Raw genomic sequence first — 24,940 nt, 5'->3', positions numbered from 1 at the left:
ACAAAGCCTTCTTAAGCCTCCTCCTCCAAATTTAAACAGATGTCAAAAACACCACTTAGCCATGAAGAACATCCACACAAACACAACAGTCAAGAAACTTCCTTGCAGTTATTACACTGCTGTAATAGTTACCTTACGTACTGGTACAGGCACCACTCATGTCTGCCATCAACACAGATAAACCAGCATTATTCCAGTGGTATCTTCTAGAAGTTATCCCCCTGCAATTAAGAGAAGATACAACAAATTGAGAAAAATACAGTTTACAGCATAAATTGACATACAGTAATTGCCCCCATTTCAGAACAATGGCACAAGTTTGGTTTGCAGAATATTCTGTTGCAAGTTTTTACTACTTCTTTAAATGGTGGAGTTCTCACTGGCTTGGAATGGACTGGAATGGCTTACAGAGAGGTTGCATGGCTTATGGACTCTCATTCCTTTTCAATGGTGCACTGCCATGTTAAATCCGTAAGTTGAACGACAAAATTTACTGAGGACTAAACAGTAGTACAAAGGTTTTGGGTTTGTGATTTGGTTTTGTGTTTTGTTTTTTTTTTTAGTTGGAGGTCTTCATGTTTACTATATTCAAGAGTATCTTTTGAACTTCATGGCTTTACCCGAGTTGTAACAACTTGCCACAGGCTCTGCCACATGTACTGGGTATCCCTGCAACGCAGCATCAAACTTAACAGAGTTAGGCATCCAACTAAATGTCAAGTTTGCATTTCTTGCTTCCAACTCCCAATAGTTGAGCTGATATTTGTCAATCTAAACCAATTTCTGATTTCACAAAGCTTTAATTTTGTTAATATGCTGTATATGCAGCCTCTTCACAGAGATACTGGTCACAAAATACCCCCTCCCCACCCTACATGGCAATATTCTGTCTACAGTGAGCTGCATTACAGCTTTAGTTCAAAAACTGGTGCCATAAATGCTTTTATCCAAGAATTGTTGAATTTGGAGAATTTCTAATGTATTGGGGAATTTATTTTCCTTTTTTTCTTTAATCTAGGCAGAACTTCCATTGCCATGACATGCAGCTTGTCTTACTGTACTAGAAGAAGGTAACTTGTTTCAATTTTGACTTAGACTGAAAAACTAGTTTGCTTTGCTTACCATCTTTGCTGTTTCACAGGCATTTGATGCTCTTAATCAGCTGTGGAATGCTGAAAGATTCACTTATTTTAGGAAGCCATAAGCCTTTGAGAAGTTGGAGAGAAAGACTTCTTTGCTTATCTTACTTTCTCCTTTGGAATCAAAGATGTTCCTTTAAAAGTGAAACACTACAGAGTTGCAAAAATTTGAAACAGTATGAGTAAGCATCCTTTTGCAGCTTCTTTGATGGAATTGGTCAATGGTTTGTGGTTTGCTGTTTAACAGTATTTTGTAGCTGACTTACATTAACATGATTTTTTTGGAGGGGAGATCTTTTTAAACTCCCCATGAAACAGTAGGAAGGCAGAATATATTATTATCCACTTGCTTTTTTGGCTTAAGTGAATGAAATCCTCTATTTTTGTTTACACAAGGATCTGAAGGCATTTTGTACTGGGAATACTGTGACTTCAAACTCTAGGCACAACTGAGCTTTATGTGGTATCATCCCCACCACCCTCCAAATCACAAGCAATACTTTCAGAATGAGATGCTGAACATGTAGAACAATCCATCTCCATGTTAGATGGTTGGATGTTGTGCAGAAGATCGTAAGAACAGCTTGTTCCATTCATGACGAAAATCAGATGGAAGTGTGGCATTTCAGGGAAACTTTACTTTGAAAATTACAACACTAGTACACAGCTCAAGCTCATACATTTAACATCTGCTTTCTGAAAGAAATGTTAACAATTTTGAAATGATATTAAACATTGTTTTAACTTTTCTTCACAAAAGCATAAAAGTCATGGAGGGGAAAACTTAACAGGCAACAATAAAAAAAGGTTAAAAACAACTTTTCCTTTTAGTAGTCCTCTGGTAGTAAAGATAGAACAGCTTCCACATTTGAGAAATAATCTGTCTTGGTCCAAAAGTTTGAGAGTGTTTTTAGTATCTGCTTCTGCCTCCACCTCTATCGGATCTGCTTCCACCACGGCCACCACCCCTGGGTGCCCCGCGGCTTGAACTACTGTAAGAATCCCGAGGAGGTGGGTAGCCCCTTTCCATGGATGGGGGAAGACCCCTGTCTTGTCTTCCAACACGATCACGGCCACTTGAGTAGACATCACTTCTGCTGCTTGAGTAACTTTCTCGGCTTCCATATCCATCTCGTGTGCTGCCGTAATCATCATAGCGACTGCTTCCACCATATGATGGCGGGGGCCCTCGAGCAGGTGGAGCACTACGTGAGTTACCTGCAGGGTCAATGGTCAGGTAATATGGCAACACCATAAGTTATATAGAACAATTTCAAATCTGAATTTACAGAATTGCTGTATTAAAATTTTACTGCTACTCTTTTATATGTATTGAGATGGTCTTAATATAATCTGTCACACTAATGGTACTTTAAGTGGGAATTGCATATCAGGCAGTGAATGGATTTAAAGACTCTGAAGGAATGAAGACGGTGTTTGTTTATTCAGGCAGGCTCTTTAACTGGGTATTCCAAAATAGCTTGTTATTTTACAGAAGAAACTCAGCCATATTTTCCAGAGACAGCTGTCATCCTGAACTGTAGACTTTGCTTCTTTAGCTTATAGCTTATTTAATAAGATGATCAAATGATAACCAACAACTGCACTTTCACTGTAGGGGAAAAAAAGTGTGCCACTTCCCCCTAAAACACAAGCAACCTAGTCCAAGCCAGATTTCATGACACCTGTATATTTTATGATCCTCAAAATGGATCCTTACCATAACTCTCATATGAATCTCGGTAGGAACCTCCACTTGGATGATCCGAGTAGTCTCTGTCACGTCCACCACCGTATCCATCACGATCACTATAGGAGGAAAGACTACTAAGACTTAGTACAAATCACTAACATCACAGCAAGAATAAAGTGACAGGGAGAAAACTCCAACAGTAGGTACCTATAGCCCCTGGAGGGGTATTCATCACGTGAACTGGAATGACCATAATCACGATATGCATAGTCTCGGGGAGGTGGTGCGTAGTCCCGGGTATCCCTGGAACTGGGATAATCTCTGCTTGAATAACTACAAAGAACAAAAACTGAGATGTCAGCCATACATCTTGCCAAAGAAGGTCTGGAATCAAGATCCTTCTCCAAACAAAAAACACTTCACTAATATAAAACAGCGTAAGAATTTACCCGTCTTTAGTGCTATAGCCATCGTCTCTTGGAGACATGTAGACATCTCTCCGTGATGGCATTGGCTCTCTGCGCGGAGGACCACCGTAACCATCTCTTCCACGTGACACAGGAGCTTCAGAGAAACAGTCCATTTAATTAGCATTTAGCCATGCAGAACACTCTAGGCAAGTGCTAGTACATAAAACTATTTAAAACAATTAATAGTGTCTCTGGAGCCTACATTTAGAACACTTTACATTTCTGCTTGTACAGTTTTAAAGTGGCACTATAAGGAACATATTCAAATTGCACCAAGCTATTCCCAACAGATGCAAAATTATATGGGTATGAAGAGAACCAAAGATTAGAAAAACAATACACTATCCCACAGATGACTGAAGTTCGAGTCAATGATTTGCACCAGTTCCTAAGGGAAGACTAAGGTGCTACAGCTGACCAAGCAACTAATTTAGTCAGGAAGTCCTTACCTCTTCCTCCCATACTACTGCTACGCACTGGTCCTGAAGGTGCAGATCTTTTAGGCGGAGGGCCTCCACTTCGTGGAGGTGGACCTCTCTTCATGGGAAGTGGCCCTCGAGAAGACCCTAGAAGGATAAGCCATGAACCAATTATTATTTCTGTGATACTCACCTGCATTATCCTAAAGCCTGAACTAAGACGACCTAAAGGTGCCATTATTACCACTACATGAGCAACAGTAAACCTCTTAAACTAGACCTCAAAGCCTTCTCTTGTCTTCTAGCCCCTGTTAAATGCTACTGGCAGAATTGAGAGCCAAACCTTCCACAACCTAAATTCCTGTCAAGAACTGTCTTTTAGAACTTAACCAAAAGCTACAGGGTGTGACACAAGGGAAAAAGACAGCTGATATCTGTAATCAGTCACAGCTTTAATGCTTAACAAGTTACTGTTCTCAGAAGACAAGAGCCACCTGGGAAGATGTACTAGAGAAGAGCCTACAGAGAGGGAACAGAGGTTCTACTGAGTCTGCAGAACCTACTACAGACTCTTCAAGACAGATGTTTCACTATTTCCAGGGGGGCTTTTTTCTGCATTACAGCTTTTACTGTTATATCTCAGGTGCTGCTTTCTAGTTCTTTTAAGTGAGTTTTGATACTGAAAGTCTGAATAAATACCTGTATCTTAATGAATGTCCAGTATCAAGTAATGTACTATCCTTACACTTTAGAAAGCTTCAACTCAACAAACAAGGTTTAGCTGCCCTAACACTCACTCTGATCTACAAGGATCAGATCTACAATTTTCTCAGTTTAGACCTCTTGCTAGTAAAGAATGAAAGGCAGTTCCCTTTCCCCTGGTGGTAGAGAATCGCTTTTTCAACTTGAATACCAGAAAGCTTCCTTTCTCACGTGCATGGCAGGAGTTCTGCTTTTCTTTCATAGGCAAAAGTCAAGTGGAGTGTTAGCTGTAGAAAGGAATCTTCACATTTGAAAGCCTTTTCTTAAGGTGTACTTGCCTAATCAAAAATTTGACTAAACTGCTGAGACTGTATTTCATCATTTTAATAAAGAACAAGGAGTGCACTATTCAGGTGTTTGACTTTTTTTTTTTCCAGTAGGATTATTGTCATCTTCCAATGAGATTGTCTTGTGTTGTCGAAGTGTATAATGAGAGAGGTCAATACATACCCAAGTGACTCCCTCTTGAAGGTGGTCCTCTCGCGCCACTTCCGCCTCTTGCGCCTCTAAGGCCCCTGGGAGGACCTCTGCTTCGGGGAGGGGGTGGCGGCCCACGCCTACCACCACTTTCAAAGGATGGCTTGGTTGCTTGTTCCACTTTAATTGCCTTCCCATCTAATGACTAAAGAAGAAGCTGCTTTACTTACTGCTCATCATGTTTGTATTTCTTAAATCAAGCCCCTCTGGCTTCACTATTATAGGGCTTCCATTTTATAAGTTAGAGCAACTCTAGAACTGATTTCAGTCTTCAGTATTAGTCCCCAAGTATTCAGCAGCATGTTGGGCCTAATTTCAATTTCTACAGTACTTCATTCTTGTGGTATTGATGGCAAAAAAAACCACAGAGCAGCATCAGAAAGGACTTTCAGTGAAAACACAAGTGTCCAATGATTATGGCAGCCCCACGTCATTTATTCTGTAAATGATACACGATATATGATCTACAATTTACTTTCATTTGCCACGTACTTTTGTACCAAACTAGGAGTGCACCTGTAGTTACAAGATTAAGCTGAAGGCAACTTAGCTTCAGTCGGGATTTCTGGCAATGGGGAGGCCGTTTAGCACATTTTCTTGACGTCCTGACAAAACGGTGATCATTGAAGTATTTAGATGTTATTTCAGCATCTACACAGCAGACTGAGTAGGACAATTCACCCCTTTTTTCTAGTGTTTCAGGCAGGGTTTTCAATCAAGGTGATTGCCACAATTTATTCTATTACTTGCTTTTCCACAGGGGAGGTGCTTTGTGGTTGGGGCATTTTTGTTCGTGGATTCTGTTGTGTGGTTTTATTTTTTTTTTTTTCGTGGTATGAAAAAAGTAGAAGCTTTTTTGGAATATAGACCTGAAATACCAGGAACTCTGTAGCCAACTAATATACCTCAAACATGAGCAGGTAGTAACATGTTGAGTAACTCAACCTAGTTAATCAAATTTCTGTATGATCTTTTGACATCATGTTTGGATACTATAGCAGAACAAAGATCACAAGCTCTGCTAAAATTTGGTTACTGCATGCCTATCCTGGCGAACATGATTTATTTGCCTTTTCTAGCAGTTAAATATTTAACTCTGCCATGACAACTTATTAATTATCACACAGAAAGTGTTTTTCATTGCACTTGTTTGCTGCAATAAATTAACACAAACACGACTGCTAGTAATGTCTTAATTTGCACTGCTAATAATATTTCATTGAAGTAATGAATATTTTTTGTTCTCTATCAAAATCTAGCTCTGAAAATTCACTGTAGTAGTGCATGTATTTTGCCACCTCATAGAGTTGTAGTGATTGTTTGAAAACCTGTGTGTACATACACAGGTCCAACTTGATCCATCGTGAGGGAAAAGAGTAAGAAATACCAGCAAAATCAAATTGGTCTTAGCTTTGACTTCATTAAATATTTTACATATGGCAGGCTTCTCAAAATAACCTTTTGGCATGACAAACTGAAACATCCCAGGAGTGAGCATTAGTCACTCTAATGACTGGAACCTCTCAGTTTGCATCATATTGATTTGCCATCATAATTAATCTGTTTCATCCTTCTCAAGCAGAAACAGTGGGCTTAAAGCCTTCAGTTTTGCTATAGCCACTGCTGTCCTTGATTTCATGGCAGATTCTTGACAGCTTGTTTTAAGTTTATAAAGCAAACACTGTCCCCTTCTGCTAGCATGGGTTCTGAAAACCTGGATGCTAGGTTTAAGTTATCTCATTTCTGTTATGTAAGGAGGTACAGTTTTCCTTGTAATTCCTCCTATTTTCTTCTGCCTTGTAATTACGCATCTTACCTTGGCAAAAGATAGTTTCTTTGCAGACTGCTTTACACAAGCAGTCTTAAAAAGCTATTCCATAGGTGCAGAAACACCTTTCACTATGTACAAGATATTTTTTTTTTGCTAACCAGTAGATGTTTATCAGAGGGGACATTTTATGGTTTCTTAGCTCAAAGGTCTTATCTCACCAAACAAAGAAGTCACACAACCCATTTCAGAATAAGGACGTTTTTTCAATGAGCTCAAAGCACAAGCTGTCAACATGAACACTCAAGTTTGTTTTTATAACCTTGAATCAGAGTGTTATAGAAGCATTTTTAATGGTATAGGCACCAGAAAGTGAAGTTACCCTGGCGCTAAAAACCAGAAATAATTTCAGCTACAGGTCATTTAAGACAGTAATAGCTTGGCAAAGTCTCCTATGTGTGGAATGAGTAAACTATACAGATTTGTAAAGTGAGCCAGGAACTTAAACAAAGCACAATTAGAGAACTATCCTGCTAGCTGTTCCACATTTCAACAGAAAAGATTAATAAAATTTGCATCATTTTGGGAGCGGGGCAAGAAATCAAAGGAACTGCCACAATAACTTGCATGAAGCTGGTCCTAACACCACACAGGGCTTTGCTCTTCAATGGATCACTTCACTGTTTATGCTGCAATACTCCATTTCTCCACGATCCTTGATGGCACACTGCATTTCCTTTTGCCATATATATCCAAGAAATGAAGATCCATTTCTTAAGAGGCCAAGTTACTGTACACTGTATCAGTTCTTCACCAAAGAACAGGAAGCACTTTTTGTCAAGAGTAAGACAACCTTCTGTAGTGCTGAGTGCAGTTTACATTGTAGGGATTGTAGCATCTGCTTCCATTCTCTTAACATAGCCCAGCTGGCTTGGCAGGTCTACACTGGTATTAAATCTTTGGTTTGTCCTGATCTTTTGCTGAAGGTCATCATATTCTCTCTTTAATTATCCATTTCATCTTTAGGACATAGAATCAGAAGATCATGAGAACAGTCCACTGCACCAAACAACCACTACAGACCTGGGAGTATCCACATTTATGTTCAGGTAAGCACGTGCATTTTGCAGCATCAGGATGTAGACTTGACTGCCATGAATTATGATTATTCTTAAGGAAGGCTGCTAAGCTGCTATAAAGAACTTCTGCACTGCTCAGACACAACAGTATTTATTCAATTAAGTAGAAAAAGTAATTGAAGTGTGAAATCTCCATCCCAGTTCTAAAATATTTCCTGCTCTCATTCTGCAGGACAAACTAATCTTCAACAAGTAAGCTTGTACTAGTCTATGTTTGTCCCAATATAGAGTGAAATAAAGCTGTTCATGTATTACCCCTCACCCAAATTGGCGCAAAACTCTGGATACATTTTCATAAACATTTGCAAAATAAAAAATCAAATGCAAACTCATTATTGCAGAATCTGCTGGAATCAGCCTCTTCCGCTGGCTACAACTTGAAATTCCTCTGGGGTGACAGAATGAGCAAACAGGCAATGCAGAACTCTTCCCCCGGTCAGACAGATCACCTAACTCTCTACAGACTGCTTGAATTGGTCTGCACAGTGCTTCTGCTGCTGTTTCTCAAGTGCATTAAAATCTTGAGAATATGACAATCCATCTTTTCCAAACGGACAAAGAAACCTTCCAAGTTGTGATTTATGACAATTACCTCTTCTCACACCAGGCCTTGAACACTCTCTTCCTCAGACCTTGAAGGCAGAATCTTTTTGGAATACCAAGAAGTACCTGTTGTCCAGAAGGCTTTCTGAAGATGAGAATGAGAGCCCAACTCGTGAAAATCTTTCATATCCATGGTCAAAGCAAACTGGATGAGAGGACATTCTAGGCCAAATCCCATTTGAGGATGTTCTTTTCATACACTACTTGATGTTCTAATTTCAAAGCAGATGAAGGTACTTCTGGATTTATAATGAAGACAAACCCATGAGAAAGATGATCCACAAGCCCATCCTTCTAGCATTTCTTGACAGGAATGCAGATTGTGCATTCCATCACAAGCAGACATAACCTCAGCCACAAACATTATCTCATTTAGCTGCTTTACCAAGAAGTCTCCCAAATGTTTCCAATGTGACCAAACACATGCCACAACATTCAAGATGTAGAACAGCTGTTGATAATTTTCAGAGGGATTCTGATTTGCAAGCTGCACTCCACAAACAGGTACATTAGTGACCTAGTTCCCTTCAGTCTGACAATTACCTACTGGTTCTTGAAATTACCTTATGTGAGGGTTCAATGACCGTTTCAGAGAAAATAAAGTATTTAAGCACAGCAGTAAACAAGTCTTCAGAACTGTGGCAAACTAGACAGTGGAGAAATAAAATTTGATAAAAGAAGCACCTTGACAGATGTTTAGGCAGGTATAGCAAGAACATCACCTGAATTTGCCACTCTCTGCCTTGACAAAACTACTAGCTTGTTTAAAAAGGAAGTCTTCAAAGAAAGTAACCCTAATTGTGGTAAGGTTGTCATGAAGCAGTATGAACATCAGTATGAGCAGAAAAGACACTGTCCTTCTGTAACATATAGCCTGCTACAATACAAATACAAGAGGTTTTACTATTTGCATGAATGAGCACTACACCAAGGTAATTTTCTTATTCCTGAAGTTGCTTTATTTACTGACTGCAATAACTGACGTTTTTCTTTCACTTCACTTCTTATACTAACAAAACAAATATATCAAAGTCTCAAATGTCAATTAACCACAATCACTCAATGTTTCTCCACTTTACTTGAATGGCATCTAAAGAGGCACTGCTTACAAGGCCAGTGCAGTATAACCTCAACACAACCATTCAGATAATGCATGGAAAACCGAAATGCTTTCACACCCTGAAGAGACAATACCCCTTTTGAAGAAAAGCAGCTGTTGACCGAAGAATTGCCGACTTACATCTACCTTTCCAAACATGTGCCACAACAGACACAGATTACAGCAGCCTACAATTCTTTGTCAAACTATCCTGATATTATCTTGGAACTTGTGCTGCAAATTCCTGTATTTTTATTTTTAAAAACATTCCATTTCTTATTTCTCTTAAAGCTAGACCATTGCACTTCAGGGTATAAACAAAAAGATTCAGTTGACAGCTAACTGAAAATCCATTGCACATTAACTGGAAAGATGCCCCTCACACACCCCAAACAGATCAATGATGCAAGTCACAAATGTAGGAGATTATCCACAGAATACCAGAGAGCTCATCAATGCTCCAGCACTCAAGGGAAGTCCAGTCAACCCATGTTAAGGGAACCGTTAATAATTTTCAGGCAAGTCACTTCCCTGAGGTATAATTTACAAAGTACTGCATTCAAATATTATCAAAAAAAAAAACCCAACCCAAAAATCATTATTGAAACATGCAAGAATGAAGAGCTGATTGCTGAAAAGCCCTCCATCACTCATTAAGGAATAAGAAAAGAGTGTAGCTGACTACCAGCCAGACTTCATTTTCTACTGCCAGATCTAAGAACAGAAAAAACAGATTTCAGCTTCATGGAGACAGAGACATTTTGTCAAATGTGAAGTTACGACTTGTCTCCACAATCTTCTAATCTAGTCTCTTTCAATCGTTTATTACCAGTTGATTTACCCCAAAGATTAATTGTCCTGGTCAGTGGCAAATGCAACGTATAATTGATCTTAACTCCTACCTTTCCATTCATATCTCTGGCAGCATCTTTTGCATCTGCTGGACTCTCAAATGTGACGAACGCAAATCCTCTGGACTTGTTTGTTTCCCGATCTTTCATCAAAAGGACTGTAGAAACAAAGTCACATCAGCCTTCCCTGTAATTCCCTGTAAAGAACACTTAACCTTTATTTAACCTTTTAAGCTCAGAACTTCTTAGAGGACATGTAAGCACCATCATTTCAGATGATCAACGCCAAAAAAGTCATCACAGCTATGTTGTTTGTTTTTACTATTATCACCTAAGAAAAGTTCTCTTTACCTTCCACAATGCGTCCATATTTGCCGAATACAGCCTCAAGGGCTTTCTCGTTAGTCTCTGTGTTCAGGCCCCCAATGAACAGCTTCCCAGGACGATCTGCTTCAACCATTTTTATTCTGTAAATGACCTACTAAAAAGAATGAGGCCATTATTAACAAAATATCAGAATGCAATAGAAACTTCATGGTATATAAATGACTTCTATTCTCAAGAGTGCATGCAAATTTTCTTCAGACAGATGCTAAGTAAGAAATATGAGGTATAAAAAACACTAATTACAACTTTTTATAATAGAAGCAAGTAGAAGTAGAATTACTTGTTACTTCTTCATGTTATATAGCTTACTTAGAAGACATTAAATAGAACTTCGAATAGTGGAACAAAGCACTGTCAAAATGAAGCAATATTGGTGAACGTGAAAACTCTTCCAGATGTTTTTGCCCTGGATGGCAATCCTAGCACACCTTAACTTTAAATCCTGGACGTTTCAAGTCATTTACTTAGTATGTCGAAGTACTTTTAAATGAAGCCCATTCTTTGTACTATGTGAAGTACACGGAGCCTATGCTGAAGTCCTGGCCTACACAACATGTGAGACTGAGCAGACACCAGACCACCGCTGCACTTCTACACAGCAATGCCATAACTACAGCCGCGGAGGCGGAAGGGCTTAAAAAAAGCCCAAAAGCCGAAGACAAAGCCAAACCTCTTCGTGCCTGGCAGGCCGCCCGGCGCCTGTGGACAAGCGCTGCCCGCGTGTCTCCAGCACGATGGCGGGAAGGCCCGCGCCAGCTCCGGCACACACGGGAGCGCAGACAGAGCACCCTCGAGGAAGCCGCGGTGGAGCTGAGCCGGGCCGCACGGGGCCCCGGTTCAGCCGCGCTCCGGGGCACGGGGAGCAGGGGGGCGTCAGACCCTCCCCGGGCTCAGGCACCGCAACAAAATGGCGGCCGCTTCTGGCAGCGACTCCGCTCCGTCCCCGCGCCCGGCGGCCTCCGCGGCGCTCCCCCACCGCGCGACTCAGCCTCGTCCGGGCACATCGGCGCGGCGCTCCCGCCGTGCCCACTTCGCCCTCCCCCGGGATGCTGAGAAACCCCCACACCTAAAATGGCGGACACCCCGCCTCACGCCTCTGGGACCCTCCTTGCCCCACCGCAACCGCACAGGTCCCGCAGCCCTAACCGGAGCCAGGCAGGGAGGAACTGCGGGGCGGGCCCGGCTCCACCGCGTCTCCACTCCGCCGCGAACGGCGCGCCACGCGGCCCCCACGCCGCGGACCTTTCGCCGTGGGTCCCCGCAGCGCCCCGCGGTGCCGCCCGCAGAGCCCTAGCCCGCAGCCACGCTCACCTCCACCCGCGCCGATCTGCAACTGCGTAATGGGGGCGAACAAAGGCGCTGCGGGCCTTTATAGCTTTACGTCATCCGCCGGACGGAGCCCCGGATGCGGCGGCGGCGGCAGCGCCGAGTCCTGTAGGGGGCGTCCGCGGCCCGCCGCAGCTCCGGGACCGCCGCGAAGCTCCCGCAGCGGTCGGGGGACAGCGGGGCCCGCTAGGGACGGGGGACACCGGGGCTGGAGAGTCCTGTCCTGCTAGGAGCGGGGATCGGGCCGGGGACCGCGAGCACCGGGCAAAGAGCGGGAGGGGTCCGTGGGAAAGGCGGAGTAGAGCTTTGTTTGCCGGCTGCTCCTGGTCCCCAGGGATTGAGGCTCCGTGTGCTGTGCTGTGTCTAGTTCGGGGCTCCTCAGTACGATAAAGGAGCCACTGAAGATAGTAATCATCACAAAGATGATTAGATGTCTGGAGCATCTTTCTTATGAGGAGAGCTATGGAAGCTGAGGCTGTTCAGTCTAGAGAAGAGAAGAATGAGAGGGGATCTCACTAATGCATATAAATACCCCAAAGCCAGGTGCCAAGAGGATGGTGCCAGTCTTTTCAATGGTGCCCAGTGACAGGATGAGGAACAATGGTCATAAACTAAAATACAAGAAGTTCCACCTCAACATGAGAAAGAACTTTGCATTGAGGGTAGCAGAACCCTGTAACAGCTGCCCAGTGAAGCCATGGAGTGTCCCTCGCTGGAGACATTTTGTGTCACCTGCTCCAGGTGAACCTGTCTTGATAGGGGGGATTGGATTGGATGATCTCCCAGAGGTCCTTTCCAATGCTAACTGATCTTGTGAAGCAGCAGATCTGTCACTTCTTTGGAAGGAAAATTACAGTAGTATCAGCTTAACTTTGGAGTTTGTGCAGGAACTTAACCCTTTAGTTAGCTAGAACAGACTTAAAGGCAATTTTAGTTAGTGTGATCAATACATGTGCATGGCAGCACCCCTTCCTTGGAGAATAATAGTGACCCGAAACAAGTGTGGTTTAAAATTAAATGTATTGTTGATGGCACAAAGTTTTGCCTTTTTTGTTCCACTAACTTATTTGTTAATTACTTATACATGAAGTTCTACTGTGATTTTCTTTGGCTGGCTAAACCTGATAGTGGAAAAGTTAGGAGAAAATCTGCTCATGCAAAAAATTGGCTAAATTTGCATTATTTGAACCTGTAGATTATCTAAATTAATGTTAATCCGTCATCAAGGCCTGTTTTCTTAGTGCCATCCAGTCTAATCACCATACAGTCTTTTAAGTTCTGCCTTGCAGTTCTCCAGACCTTCATTTCTGGGAGGTGCCACAGGGTTTATGGACTCTAAGAGCGCTGCCCAGTGCTGTTACAGTTGCACAGCTGCATAATTGCTACATACTGATAAGAGAACATCAGACTCTACCCTTATCTTCAGTTTTTCAGTCTGTCAGATACTGATATTCAGCTGCTGTTCGTGCCATGGAAAGCAGAAGACAACATTGCCTCAGATGAGCTCATAACACAAAGGAGGGGTGCTCTCAAACACTACTCTAAACTCTAGTATGTACTTGAAGATGTCACCTTACCAGTGTGGATGCTCAGAGTTTCTGGATGCTGTTACTGTAAGGGGAAAAGGGAAAGATGACATTTGTAAGGAGGTAGGAGGGTACTGCCTGTGATATCAATGTAGCTGCCGAAGAATGGCATTACTAGATACTCATCCAATTATCATATGAAGAAAAGCTTCAAATTCTAGTTTCAATACAAAATAATTAAAATTTCAGAGGCTCCCTGGGATGGATAGTGAGAACTAAAGCAAACTGTTAGTCCTGTAAGAAAAATGCCAAAAATGTCCTCCATCAAGGGGTGGGGGGGGGTGGGGGGGTGTCTCTGTGCTTCTCTGACCCACAGTGTATACATTGACTGACTCACAACTGGAAAAATAAGCAGATGCAAACAACAGCCTCTTTTTCTGTCTCCTCTGATTAAAAGAGTAAAATATTTCATTGATAACTCCCGGCTTCATTTTGGTAACCTTTTGTTAACACATACTTTACACATAGTTAGGCAGGATTAGCATGAACATAATGACATTTGAAACAGCATTTTAACATAAATGCTGTATCAGGGCCAAATTCTTCCATCCATTGTTCCAAAAGGTATCTTCATGAGGCTTCTCATCAAAACTTAGTTGCATCCTCATTGCAAACTGGAACAGTATTTTACCGTCTCTCACTCTTATGCAGTGTATGTATGGTCTTGCTCCAAAGACCATAGGATCTTAAACAATTAGAGGATATATAATTCTTTAATTCTTCTAATTCTTTCCTCTCCTCTACTCTTTTTTTTTTCCTGTAATTTTGAATTTTAGAAGAAAAACTGCGGAAATAATCCGGGAACAAATTACAGTCTGAATTGAAATGAATTCCTCTTCAGTAAAAATTCAAGGCTGAAGAGCTATGAAATTTTCTTTTGCAGATGACCTTTCAACTTTGAATTTCCTGATAGGAAATTACGTAGTAATAAGAGATCCTATATTGGACCCTATGGAATACGAAACAGACTTGGATGGGACAGCTGGGGAAACCGATCGGGAAAACTTTACCGACCTTTACACAGAGGACAGTTGCTCCCTAACTAGCATAGATATACTTGCCCTTGCATTATCACATTTTTGAGAGCAGAAGAAATGCAATTAAGTATGTTACAAGTATGTTACTCACAAACCCACATACATATAAGGTGATCTCTTCCTGCCTTCTCATTGATAACATTAAAATGAGCTGAGTAGATGGGAAAGGTAGACAACATTCCATGAGGGCAATAATTTATGGATTTTTGTGATAGCTTTAAACTAAAATGTTACTCAAATGAATCCCTGGATGTTTTATCAATGTAGTTGAATTTACACTGCAAACTTTTGCATGCAAAGTGTTTTGGATGTCTCTTGTACCATGCTGCATATTTTTATCAAACATATTGGCCTCTTACCAAGTTCATTATGCTTTGGTTTTGTCTTAGGTTGCAATGCAAGATGTAACCAAAAGTATGTATTCTGTTACCATCTGTTAAAAACAGGTGGGGCAGCACACCCATGCCTCGTAAGACCAGGGGGATCTCTTCTGATAATGGGCCATTGAGTCTCACTGCATAACTGATAAAATTACATTATCCCATTGTGAGATGCTCCATCCAGGGGGAGGAGCCAGACAGTCATACTTAAATACAACCTGAGACTTGGAACACCACAGGCAGCGTTTCTCCAGTGGATTCCCAGAGGAGAGACTGGACCCATCTACACTACCCCTGGACCTTCAGAGGAAAACAACACTCTTCTACAGGGTCACTCAACAGAGTGACCTGCAACAGAACCACATCTGTCACTCCAGGAGGACTTCAGCCATCATTTAATCAGATTGCTACCAACACCCTGACCAACAGGGTGTCAGGTTGTACCCTGACTCAGTCAGTGGTTTTTGTACTGCTATATTTAATTTTAATTTTCCTATTAATTTGTAGGGTTTTTTTATTTACACATACTAGTAAAGAACTATTACTCCCATGTCTTTGCCTGAGAGCCTGTTAATTTCAAAATTATGATAATTCAGAGGGAGGAGGTTTACTTTTTCCACTTCAAGGGAAGCTCCTGCAAACACAAGTCTTTTCAAACCAAGACAGGTCTTAAACTGGATAAAGAGTTTAGGAGACCTGAGGGATGAGGACTAATGAATAACTAAATAATCTGATCATAAAAGACTCATTCAGAATTAATAAAAAGAGGAATGTAATCCACTCTTGATATGCAATCAAAAACTAATAACTGAAAAAGCAGTTTAATAGTTTTATAACATAGAGTAATTTTCTAGGCATTATCAGTTGATAAGTATTCATAGAAATTCAGGGATTTTCCTCTGTAAAAGTCAAACTAGAGTAGATGAGAACAGCACAAAATAATTGTTTCTTTGTAAACCATTTCTAAATGAGAATTCCTTAATGTGCTTCTCCCAAATCACTTATTTGGGATCTCATTGTGGCTCCTTTCAGTTTAGCAATGCAAGTTGGATCATAGGTCCCTAAGACGTAGCTGGAGCTGCCTGAAATGACAGCGCTAATTCCCAGGCTCAGCTGAAGAGACATGAGAATTCCTGTGCATCCCTTATCCTTTTTCCTGTGAAGGGCAATTCACTTTGATTTGATCGGATTAATGAATTGGTTAAAATTATTGGACATGGATGTTTTGCAGGGTAACACAAATATAGTGTCATGGTCTGGAAACAAAAGTGGCAACATCTTGCTGAAATGGGAAATATAGAAAGATTGAGGTGTTTGCTACCCAGTATCGACAGCAACGCACTTAGCACAATGTCTCTGACAGCTGTGAGCACCCATCTTGCCATGTTCGCACAGAGCTGGGCTTGCAGCTATCACTTGTACTTACCCTGCTCCTCAGACAGCTTTTGCAGCTGTCCCAAAGGACTGCTCCTGCCATTGCCACCTGAACAGGTGACCCTGGAACTTGGCATCACGTTTGTGGCACCACTGTGACTGTGTTGTACCAAGAGGCTGTGCTGTATCTGCAAGCATCACAGGCTACATCAAAAAAAACCCACTAAATAGAATTCTTCCAGATTGCTGTATGAAAACTTAGATTTCCACCCCTAATTTCTGAGCTGGTAATATCTGACTTAGGCATTTCTCCCTCACTCTCTACAACTCCCTGAAAGGAGGGTGTAGCCAGGTGAAGAAGGTCTGACTGGTCTCAAGTAGAAAGTGACAGAATGAGAAGACGTAGACTCAAGTCTGCAGGGAGAGATTGAGGTTTGACATTAGTACAAGTTTCTTCACAGAAAGGGTATTTCGACGTTGGAATAGGCTGCCCAGGGAGGTGGTGGAATCACTGTCCCGGAGGGTATTTAAGCAAAGACTGGATGTAACACCTAGTGCCATGGTCTGATTGACATTGTGGTGTTAGGTCCTGTGTTAAACTCGATGATCTCAAATGTATTTCCCAACGTAATTAGTTCTGTGCATTTTTGCTGGGGGCTAAAACCTTCAAAGAGATTCTGGTATCATCGAATCCCAGAATGGTCTGAGTTGGAAAGGACTTTGAAGATCACTTGATTTCACCACTCCCACCCCGCCCGCCATGAGCAGAGACACCTTCCCCTAGACCAGGATACTCCAAGCCCCTTTCAAACAACATTTCCAGTGATAGGACATCCGCAGCTTCTCTATGCAACCTGCGCCAGGGCCCCACACCTTCCTAGGGAAGAATTTCTCCCCAGTATCCCATCTAGCCTCCGACCTCTGGCAGTCGGAAGCCGATCCCTCTTGGCCTGTGGTGTCCTGTTCCTCAGACTGCCCTTTACCAAGATGGCGCCTGGGCCTTCGCCCCCTCACCGCGCAGGCGCTGTGGCCCCGACCCGGCCGTGACGCGGCTACCCCCACCTCCGACTGTGCTGAGGCCGCCTCCGCAAGGCGCTGCCCGGGGCGGTCGGTGCTTCAGCTGCGCCTCATGGTGCCTTTGCTCGTTCAGGCTGTAAGATGAGGCTGCTGGCTGCCACACTCTTGCTGGTGGCGCCTCTCGGCGCTGCCTTCTACCTGCCCGGACTGGCGCCTGTCAGCTTCTGCGAGGAGGGCGAGGAGACCGAAAGCTGCAAGGTGAGAGCCCGCGCGGGCGGGCCCGACGCGGGCCGTCCCCTCGCTCTGCCCCGTTCGGGGCTCCCGCGGCGAGGCGGGTCCGCGGGGTATTCCCAATCCAGCTGCTCGCGGGTGTCCTCCCGCGGGCGGCAGCCTTTGCTCCGGGAAGGCAGACAGACCCCAGCTAGTATTCCCTTTTCCCGCTGAAATTTCCAGCCAGCGCTGGGGGGACTCTTAGTTTCTTCCTGGCGCGACCGGGGCCTGTCAGCAGCCACGGGTAGCTCCACCATGGGGTAGCAGCATTTGGTAGCCACGCGTTTCGTACCAGCCGCACGTTTATTTCTGAAAGTCCATATTTTCCTACTTTTTCTCCTTTCCTGTTTCAGTCACTAATTGAGCTCTTCGTGAACCGGCTGGACTCTGTTGAATCAGTTCTGCCATATGAATATGATGCGTAAGTACATCCCAACAGGTTTCCAGAAGCGTTTGGAAAGGCGCTTTTCTGTTACCGTAAGGGTGTCAGTATTTTGGCTTTAGGGATGGAAGAATGAATCCAGTGGCAGGAATAAAGTACAAGAGGGTGTGAAGAATGAAGGCCGCACCTGTGCCACCTGACCGTCCTCTGTTATTGTTTAAAAAAGGCTGTAGGGTTTCTTACAGGTGCATTTCTTTGAGCTGAGTACAAGATTTAATATTGACTGTTTGACATATTTGAAAGTTTTTTCTGTTAGGCAAGCCTAGGACGTCGGATGCTTTGAGTTCCTTTTTTTTCCCCTGGTAACTGAAGGAAACTTCGAGACCAGTCACTGTTAACTTTCTTTTTTTTGTTTTGCCAAAGCTCTGTAGCTACTTCTTGGTTTGTTCGATTTGGTTTTGTTTAATTTTGGTTCTTTTATATGAAAACTTCTATCTGCTTTTCCAGATGTTAATAGGTCTACAAAGCAATGATAAACAATGTGATTTGCAGTCTTGCTGTTGGGCGCAGAAAAGAAAACTTGGTGTTTTAGCTCTTACCTTGGGCAGTGCAGCAGTAGAAGCAAAGCCAGAGACTAGTTAAAAAATACCCCTGTCTCTATTTCTGCTAAACTGATGGAAGCCAGTGAATTTAGGACCACTGATTGAGGAAAAGTACTTATGTACCAAAGATGAGCATTGGTTTGTTTGTTTGGGTTTTTTAATGTAACCTGCTGCTACCTGTGTTTAATGAAAAGCCAGAATGGTTACATTCTCTTATATTCAGCAGTTTCAGGCTGTAGGTAGTTGATAAGAATTGGTGAATGGTGTTTGACAGTGCAGCACTCTAAAAGCACTTCTTTGAAATGTGTTTCATGTTAAATGCTATTTGTAAATATTCCTTTAAGAAGGGGGTGTAGTTTTTCAGAAACTTTTTGCAAGAGAAATGAAAAGTCTGTAGCACAGCCCCTTTTTTCCCCGCAAAATGAAATATTCTATTGTTTGTTTAAATTGCCATTTGAAAAGGGTGGGTGGATTAAGCATCATGCATTTTATTAAAGCTATGCTGGAATTGGTTGAACTTGATATTAAAATAGATGTCAGCTTTCTTCACAGAGGCTCTCAGATATTTTACTACCAGTGTTTGACCTGTAGAAAAAAAGTCATGAAAACTGCTATGTTAAGGAAATAATTTAAGGCTGATATTTACATTTATATGTCAATTAAAAATAAAAGGGAACCTTTGCTACTTTTTTCCAGTTTTGACTTCTGTCAAGATAAGGAAGAGAAAAGACCATCAGAAAATCTTGGACAAGTGCTGTTTGGGGAGAGAATAGCATCATCTCCATATAAGGTTATTTTATCCCTTGAAGTTGATTCTGTTTACATTTGATAGCTGTCATTCTGATGGCTGTAATCCATAGACATAGCTGAAGATTTGATGACTAGGTGATTTTTTTGTTTGTATTTTTTTAGTATAAGCACTATGGAGTTTATGTAATAAAACCCAATAAAACTCCTCCCAGGCCAAAGGCATCTTAGGTTGCTTAATTACAGTTAGGAAACTGAGCCAGTGATCACTCTTGCCTGTTGCTCTGTGGTAGAGACTTCCAGAAACTCTATCTAAGGTAGTTATTTAATAGCTGTATGTAAGGAGTGTTAGATGATCTGAAATAATTGGTTTATTTAATGTAACATTGGAGACTATAAAGTGATAGTTCCTGAACTGTTTCATATACTTGGTTGTAGTGTTGGGCAGCTTCCAGAGTGGGAAGGGGAAGTTAAGTTAGGCTCACTTGCAGCTTTTCTTTGCTTATATAAGCTTATGATCTGTTGTCTGAAACAGAATTTTTCAGTGTTGATGCATATCACTTGGAACCTTCAATAAAGTAAATGTATGGAAATATTTTGTGGATTGGGTATGTGGTATTTTTCTGTATCATGCCTTGCATTAGCAACGACCAAACGTAGCATATCTAAAGAGCTGTGCCATCAACTTGGGAGAGTTACTAGCAGTAGGGGAGCTATGGTCAAACAGTGGCTCTTGGTGTTTGAGAGCTATATGGTGTTTGAATGCAGTTTCCAGACTTGGTTTTGCTGGTGAAGCTGAAAACTGTGCTATGTGTGTGTGTGATGGTTGCTAGATAATCTAAATCCCTGTGAGAAAAAGAGGCAGCAGTTTCTGAGTCTGCTGCTGCTCAGTCATAAGGGACCTGATCGCATCTTTTCATTAGTGTGTTAGGAAGGTGCTGCCCCCTCCCTTATATGAACTGCTCTTAGACATCTCCTTGATTCTCTGAGCTAATGTAATTTTAAGTCTCAGGACTAGTGGTCACAAGAAGCTTTTAAATACGTAAACATGGTGGGTCATTTGGACTGGGTCCATATTGAATAGATTAAGTGTTATAACAGTTGTTTGAAATGGCTGTAATTAGTAAGTAATTAGAAAGTGCTGCTCCAGGTTAGTGTTTGGGCCTTGATAACATTAGAATTTTCAGTTGTGTTTTAAGCTCACTAACAGGTTGCTAACCTGTTAATTATCCTGTGAAGGTTAATTATCATTAACTGGGTCAGAAGTTGGAGATGCAAATGTGAATGTGTTTGTGTTAGGTGATGTCTGTGCTTGAAGCTTAGATGTTGTGCAACTTGTGCTTTTAGCAGCCTTATTTAACTTGGTCATCATGGGGAAAAACAGCTAAACAACATGAAACATTCAAGAAGGGTGTAGTGAAAGTCTGTTTTAGCAAATGATGAAATTATCAAAATAAAACAAACTGGTAGAAGAAAAAGCAATACCTTTTTTACTAATTTTCAATTTTCAGTCCTCAGGCTCTATCATTTAGAAACTTAGAGTAAGGAGGTAAAGTAAAAAACCTCCCTACTTAACCGGAAAAAAACCCAAAACACTAAAAGGTCTTTGAAGCAAAATTGAAGTGACTTTTTCTTGTGTGCTTTTTTTAACAGTTCACTTTTAAAAAGCAAGAAACTTGCAAGAAGGTTTGTACAAGAACATATGATCCAGGAAACAGTGCTGATAAAAGCAAACTGGCATTTTTGAAGAAAGGAATGCAATTGAATTATCAGCATCACTGGTAAGCCAAGACATGTGCTTGAGGTTGGGTTTATTTTCTGCTTTTGGACATTTATTATCTATGTTTTAAGTGGTTGCTTTTTTTCTTTGTGCATGATAGTTGTCTCTCTACTGTGCATCTTATAGGCGTTATTGAAAAGTGTGTGCATTACATGAATGTGAAATGTCACTGTGAAGTGAGGTGCATCCCTTTCTGAGGACATGTTCTTTGATGATTTCTGTCTAGGATTATCGATAACATGCCTGTAACATGGTGTTATGATGTGGAAGATGGACAAAAATACTGTAATCCAGGATTTCCAATAGGATGTTTTGTTACTCCAGATGGTAGAGTTAAAGATGCTTGTGTTATAAATGTAAGTGGTGGAACTTTCTTTGTTAGTATAGGGTGGTTTCATTTGTGGTTTTACTTTTAAGCTTTCCTTCCCTGAGAAAGAAGAGATATGTTTGTAAACATGCTTAATGATCGGACTATGGGCACTGACAGAGCTGAGTGCTGCTAGTGTGTGCAGTGTCTCACTGATACAGTTGTCCAAATAAAAAGTTTGTACAGGTCTTTTACCAATATATTCTTTAAAAATGTATAAAATAATGGTGTGGATGTTCAAAAGCCTTAGAAAATTGAGGTTTTGTTCTGAAATTTCATGTGTATCCATCCTAGTACCTATTCATTCTTTGTCTATATGGTGTTCATGTGCAAGATATTCTTTTATCAGTATCAGATGGAAGCTTTCTAGTGAAGTCCTAGAAATGAGTTCTGTGTTCTGGTTGCAAAAGTTATGTATCACAGATCACAAGTTAAATGTATCAGGGTTTTCCCAGATGGCTGAAGGATAAATAAACATGGCTGTGACAGGGAAAATAAAGTTGACAGTTGGAAATGTGTCAGTCATCCTGGGAGTTCCATTGTGAACTAGTATAATTGCACATAATAGTTGATAGAGTTTTATCCCTCCTGGGTGAGGGACAACACTCCTCTTGGTGAGGAGAGAGCTTTCTGTGACTTTACCACTTGACCTACTGCTTGTATGCAGTGGAATCAGTTCATTTGTGCAGCAGGTCTGATGCTTGAGGTTTTGCTTTTATCATGCACATTCAGTTTACTCTGTCTATTGTCACCTTCCAGCTCAGTTACTCCTTAGGCTCCCCAGACTCTTGAAAGTGATCTTTTATACAGGTATATTGTTGAAGTGTTTCTCTTTGTTGCTCCTTCATACACCAGTCTCATTTTAAAGTTCTTGACTTCTTGTGCCCTCTCTTGTTGGAGAAGTTGCTCACTTTCCTGATCATGTTTTGTAGTCAGAGTTTAACAAGAAGAACACTTTCTACCTCTTCAACCATGTTGACATAACAATCATGTACCACAGTGGGAAGGATGAAAACTGGCCTGGTGCAAGACTGGTGATGGCAAGACTGAGACCACAAAGGTAATTGTACATTAAAGCAACAGTTGTGGAGTCCTAACAGTAGTTCCAAAAAGAACAGTTCCTTAGAGATGTTATTTGTGTTAATGAATTCTGAGGAACATGTTTTTCTGGCTTCTGGTAAAGCATTTTTTTCAGATACATCCTTTCACTGAGTAACAGTTTCCCATGCCAGATCTGTTACCTGTCTCCCAAACACATTTTGGATGAATGTACAGGAGTACTTTTTCCTATGTAAGTTTGGATGCAGAGATATAGGTGAAATACCATGTTAACATTGATATTCGTAACTGCAGATGACAACAACTAATTTCCTAAGACTAACTGTCTTTCTCAAACAGTAGCTTCTTAGTTTTTGTGTTGACCTGAGTGGAGGTGCAACAACTCAGAGGTCTGAAGAAGATTGAAGCAATTACTTTGGCCTCTAGTCAATCTGTTCATACACAGTTCATATTTGAAATCTATATTTGAAAACTACAGTCCAGTTACAAAATTTCAAAGCGGCTCATTTTTTTTATAGCTAAACTTTTCTCTCTTTTCTGTAGAAGTTAAGTGAGTTAATAAGTTACACTATTGCTGTTTCTGAAGTCATACAGATGTGCTTGGTACAACAATCAACATATACAGATATACTTGATTGTACTTGGTTTTTCTCTTGCAAAGGTACAGTGTATTTTTAGTGAATTATCCTTGCTATGCCAGTTTATTCCTCCCATGAGTGCCAGGAATATTCTACCAATCTTATTCATTTTTCATTAATGCTTTATCAGTAGCGTCCTGAATGGCTGAAAAATGAGAATTTGCCTTTTCCCTGGCAATGCAGACCACAAGGGGGCAGTTAGGTTGCACATAACCTTAATTTTGTCATTCTCTGACCAAGTGCTTTGCTTCGGCCTTGAAGCTTTCCTAATGGGGAGTATTTTTGGTTGGAGCACAATGCCAAATTTTTTTAAAGAAAATTAAAGTTTTTAAAGATTTTATTTAACTTCTTTTCCCCATTAGCTACAAGCATACAGATGAAAACAACTTAAGCTGTGAAGGCTCACCTATGGAGATTCCTGGAGAATTTACCAATAAACTGAATTTGGTTTACACTTACTCTGTGACATTTGAAGTAAGTATTAAATCTGTTACATGAATACGTAATTCCCCAAAAGAATGTAATCAAAGCAATTGGATACCTTACTAATAGTCATAACTGGATTACAGTGTAAATTCCGTAAGGATGGTCTTGTGAAGTATTTTTCTGAAAATCTTAACAAGTTTTCCGTTCCTGTAATTTAAGTGACTATGAAAATAAAAATGAAGACCATTTTTTATTACTGTGTTTTATTACTAATAGAAAATTAGTAGATTGAATACCTGGAAGAGTTGTCTTCCTTGAGATCTACTCTGCTTTCAGATTTCAGTCAGGGTGCTGAGAGTCTTATGCTGAAGAGCAGTTTATATTTGGGGACATTTCTTTGTTGAGTGTTGACTGTAAAGCTTTTTCTCGTGAAGTTGCAGGGTTTGTCTCATTTTGTGTGGTTTTTATTTTGTACACTGGCTTTTTCTTGAGTAGGCCATCATCTATTTTTTTTTAGAATTAATGCTCTAATTTTTACTAATGCACTAGTAACATTACTAGTAACTAATGAACGCTTTATTCAGCCTGTAATGAGTTGGGAGGAAATTGCTTTCTGGCAAACGAGACTTTTTACCTCAGCATGGAAAGTGAACCTCATGGGTATGACAATAATTTGATTCAAGGTACTTCAAATCTTGGTACTTCTGTTCCAGTCTGTCCTGAAAAGGTGGTGGTTTTTCAGTCTTAGAGGGTTTGGCTTGAGACCACCAGCTTGTTTTGTACAGACAGTGAAGCTGCCATGATATGGCAATGGCTTTCATCCTGCCGAATTGAATTTGATTTGAACCAGTGACCTTGAGGTGCAAGGCTCAGTAGCCTGTTACTTTTCCCTTGAGACACCCAGTCTTCTTTTGACTGATTTTTCTATATGAATGAGATTTTTTTCATTAATATTTGTGTTTAAATCTTGAGGTAAATTGTGATTCAGAACTTCAGTGTGAACTTTGTCTGGTTCCTCACGCAATGGGTGAGGTGTTTTGGTACCTACACTCTTTCTCCCTGTTGTGGAGCAGGTAAGGCTCACATCTAGTGGGTTTGGATACTTCCAGCAGATGGCACTTCAAAACTGCTTATTCTCATTG

General features: G+C 41.2%; 2 protein-coding genes and 1 non-coding gene across 16 annotated transcripts in view; 1 reads left to right on the top strand and 2 right to left on the bottom strand.

The window, feature by feature from the left end:
* Window positions 1-1,757: 1,757 nt before the first annotated feature.
* Window positions 1,758-17,836, bottom strand: RBMX (RNA binding motif protein X-linked). 10 transcript variants are annotated; one of them, XM_086850452.1, is made up of 10 exons: window positions 17,430-17,836; window positions 12,119-12,617; window positions 10,772-10,901; window positions 10,472-10,578; window positions 4,934-5,105; window positions 3,752-3,868; window positions 3,282-3,396; window positions 3,040-3,165; window positions 2,860-2,948; window positions 1,758-2,357 (listed from the first exon to the last, which is right to left on the bottom strand). In XM_086850452.1, the coding sequence occupies exons 3-10, from the start codon at window positions 10,878-10,880 to the stop codon at window positions 2,050-2,052; spliced, it is 1,143 nt and encodes a 380-aa protein (XP_086706578.1). In that variant the 5' UTR covers window positions 10,881-10,901; window positions 12,119-12,617; window positions 17,430-17,836; the 3' UTR covers window positions 1,758-2,049. The 10 variants fall into 10 exon arrangements, with proteins under 10 accessions (XP_086706578.1, XP_086706577.1, XP_086706582.1 ...); XM_086850451.1 differs by lacking the exon at window positions 12,119-12,617 and having other exon boundaries at window positions 2,860-2,963; window positions 10,772-10,898; window positions 17,573-17,755; XM_086850456.1 differs by lacking the exon at window positions 12,119-12,617 and having other exon boundaries at window positions 10,772-10,898; window positions 17,573-17,755.
* Window positions 10,652-10,724, bottom strand: LOC111928778 (small nucleolar RNA SNORD61). The gene has a single exon (XR_002864298.1). It is a non-coding gene; the product is annotated as a small nucleolar RNA SNORD61 (small nucleolar RNA).
* LOC111928532 (transmembrane 9 superfamily member 2-like) overlaps window positions 17,545-24,940 on the top strand; it is a 27,309-nt gene continuing 19,913 nt past the window's right edge. The window contains exons 1-7 of one of the 5 annotated variants that reach the window (XM_023925891.2): window positions 17,545-17,785; window positions 18,151-18,218; window positions 19,478-19,571; window positions 21,182-21,309; window positions 21,535-21,664; window positions 22,608-22,735; window positions 23,735-23,846. In XM_023925891.2, coding sequence (XP_023781659.1) covers window positions 17,669-17,785; window positions 18,151-18,218; window positions 19,478-19,571; window positions 21,182-21,309; window positions 21,535-21,664; window positions 22,608-22,735; window positions 23,735-23,846 — 777 coding nt within the window. In that variant the 5' untranslated portion in view covers window positions 17,545-17,668. Of the gene's footprint in view, window positions 17,786-18,150; window positions 18,219-19,477; window positions 19,572-20,724; window positions 20,951-21,039; window positions 21,078-21,181; window positions 21,310-21,534; window positions 21,665-22,607; window positions 22,736-23,734; window positions 23,847-24,940 lie in introns of those variants that run through there. The other 4 variants (XM_086850447.1, XM_086850450.1, XM_086850448.1 and 1 more) reach the window with 4 other exon arrangements.

Source organism: Cyanistes caeruleus, chromosome 14 (genome assembly GCF_971803275.1).
Source record: "Cyanistes caeruleus chromosome 14, bCyaCae1.hap1.1, whole genome shotgun sequence".
NCBI lineage: Eukaryota > Metazoa > Chordata > Aves > Passeriformes > Paridae > Cyanistes > Cyanistes caeruleus.
This window is presented reverse-complemented; position numbering and strand designations above follow the sequence as displayed.

What these genes read in the sequence shown, in the direction of transcription:
- RBMX (XM_086850451.1), bottom strand. Translation starts at nt 10,880, where the DNA reads ATGGTTGAAGCAGATCGTCCTGGGAAGCTGTTCATTGGGGGCCTGAAC. An exon ending in GGCTATAGCACTAAAGACGG is followed by an intron (nt 3,166 to 3,281) that starts GTAAATTCTTAC and finishes TGTTCTTTGTAG; the next exon opens with TTATTCAAGCAGAGATTATC. An exon ending in TACCCCTCCAGGGGCTATAG is followed by an intron (nt 2,964 to 3,039) that starts GTACCTACTGTT and finishes AAGTCTTAGTAG; the next exon opens with TCTTTCCTCCTATAGTGATC.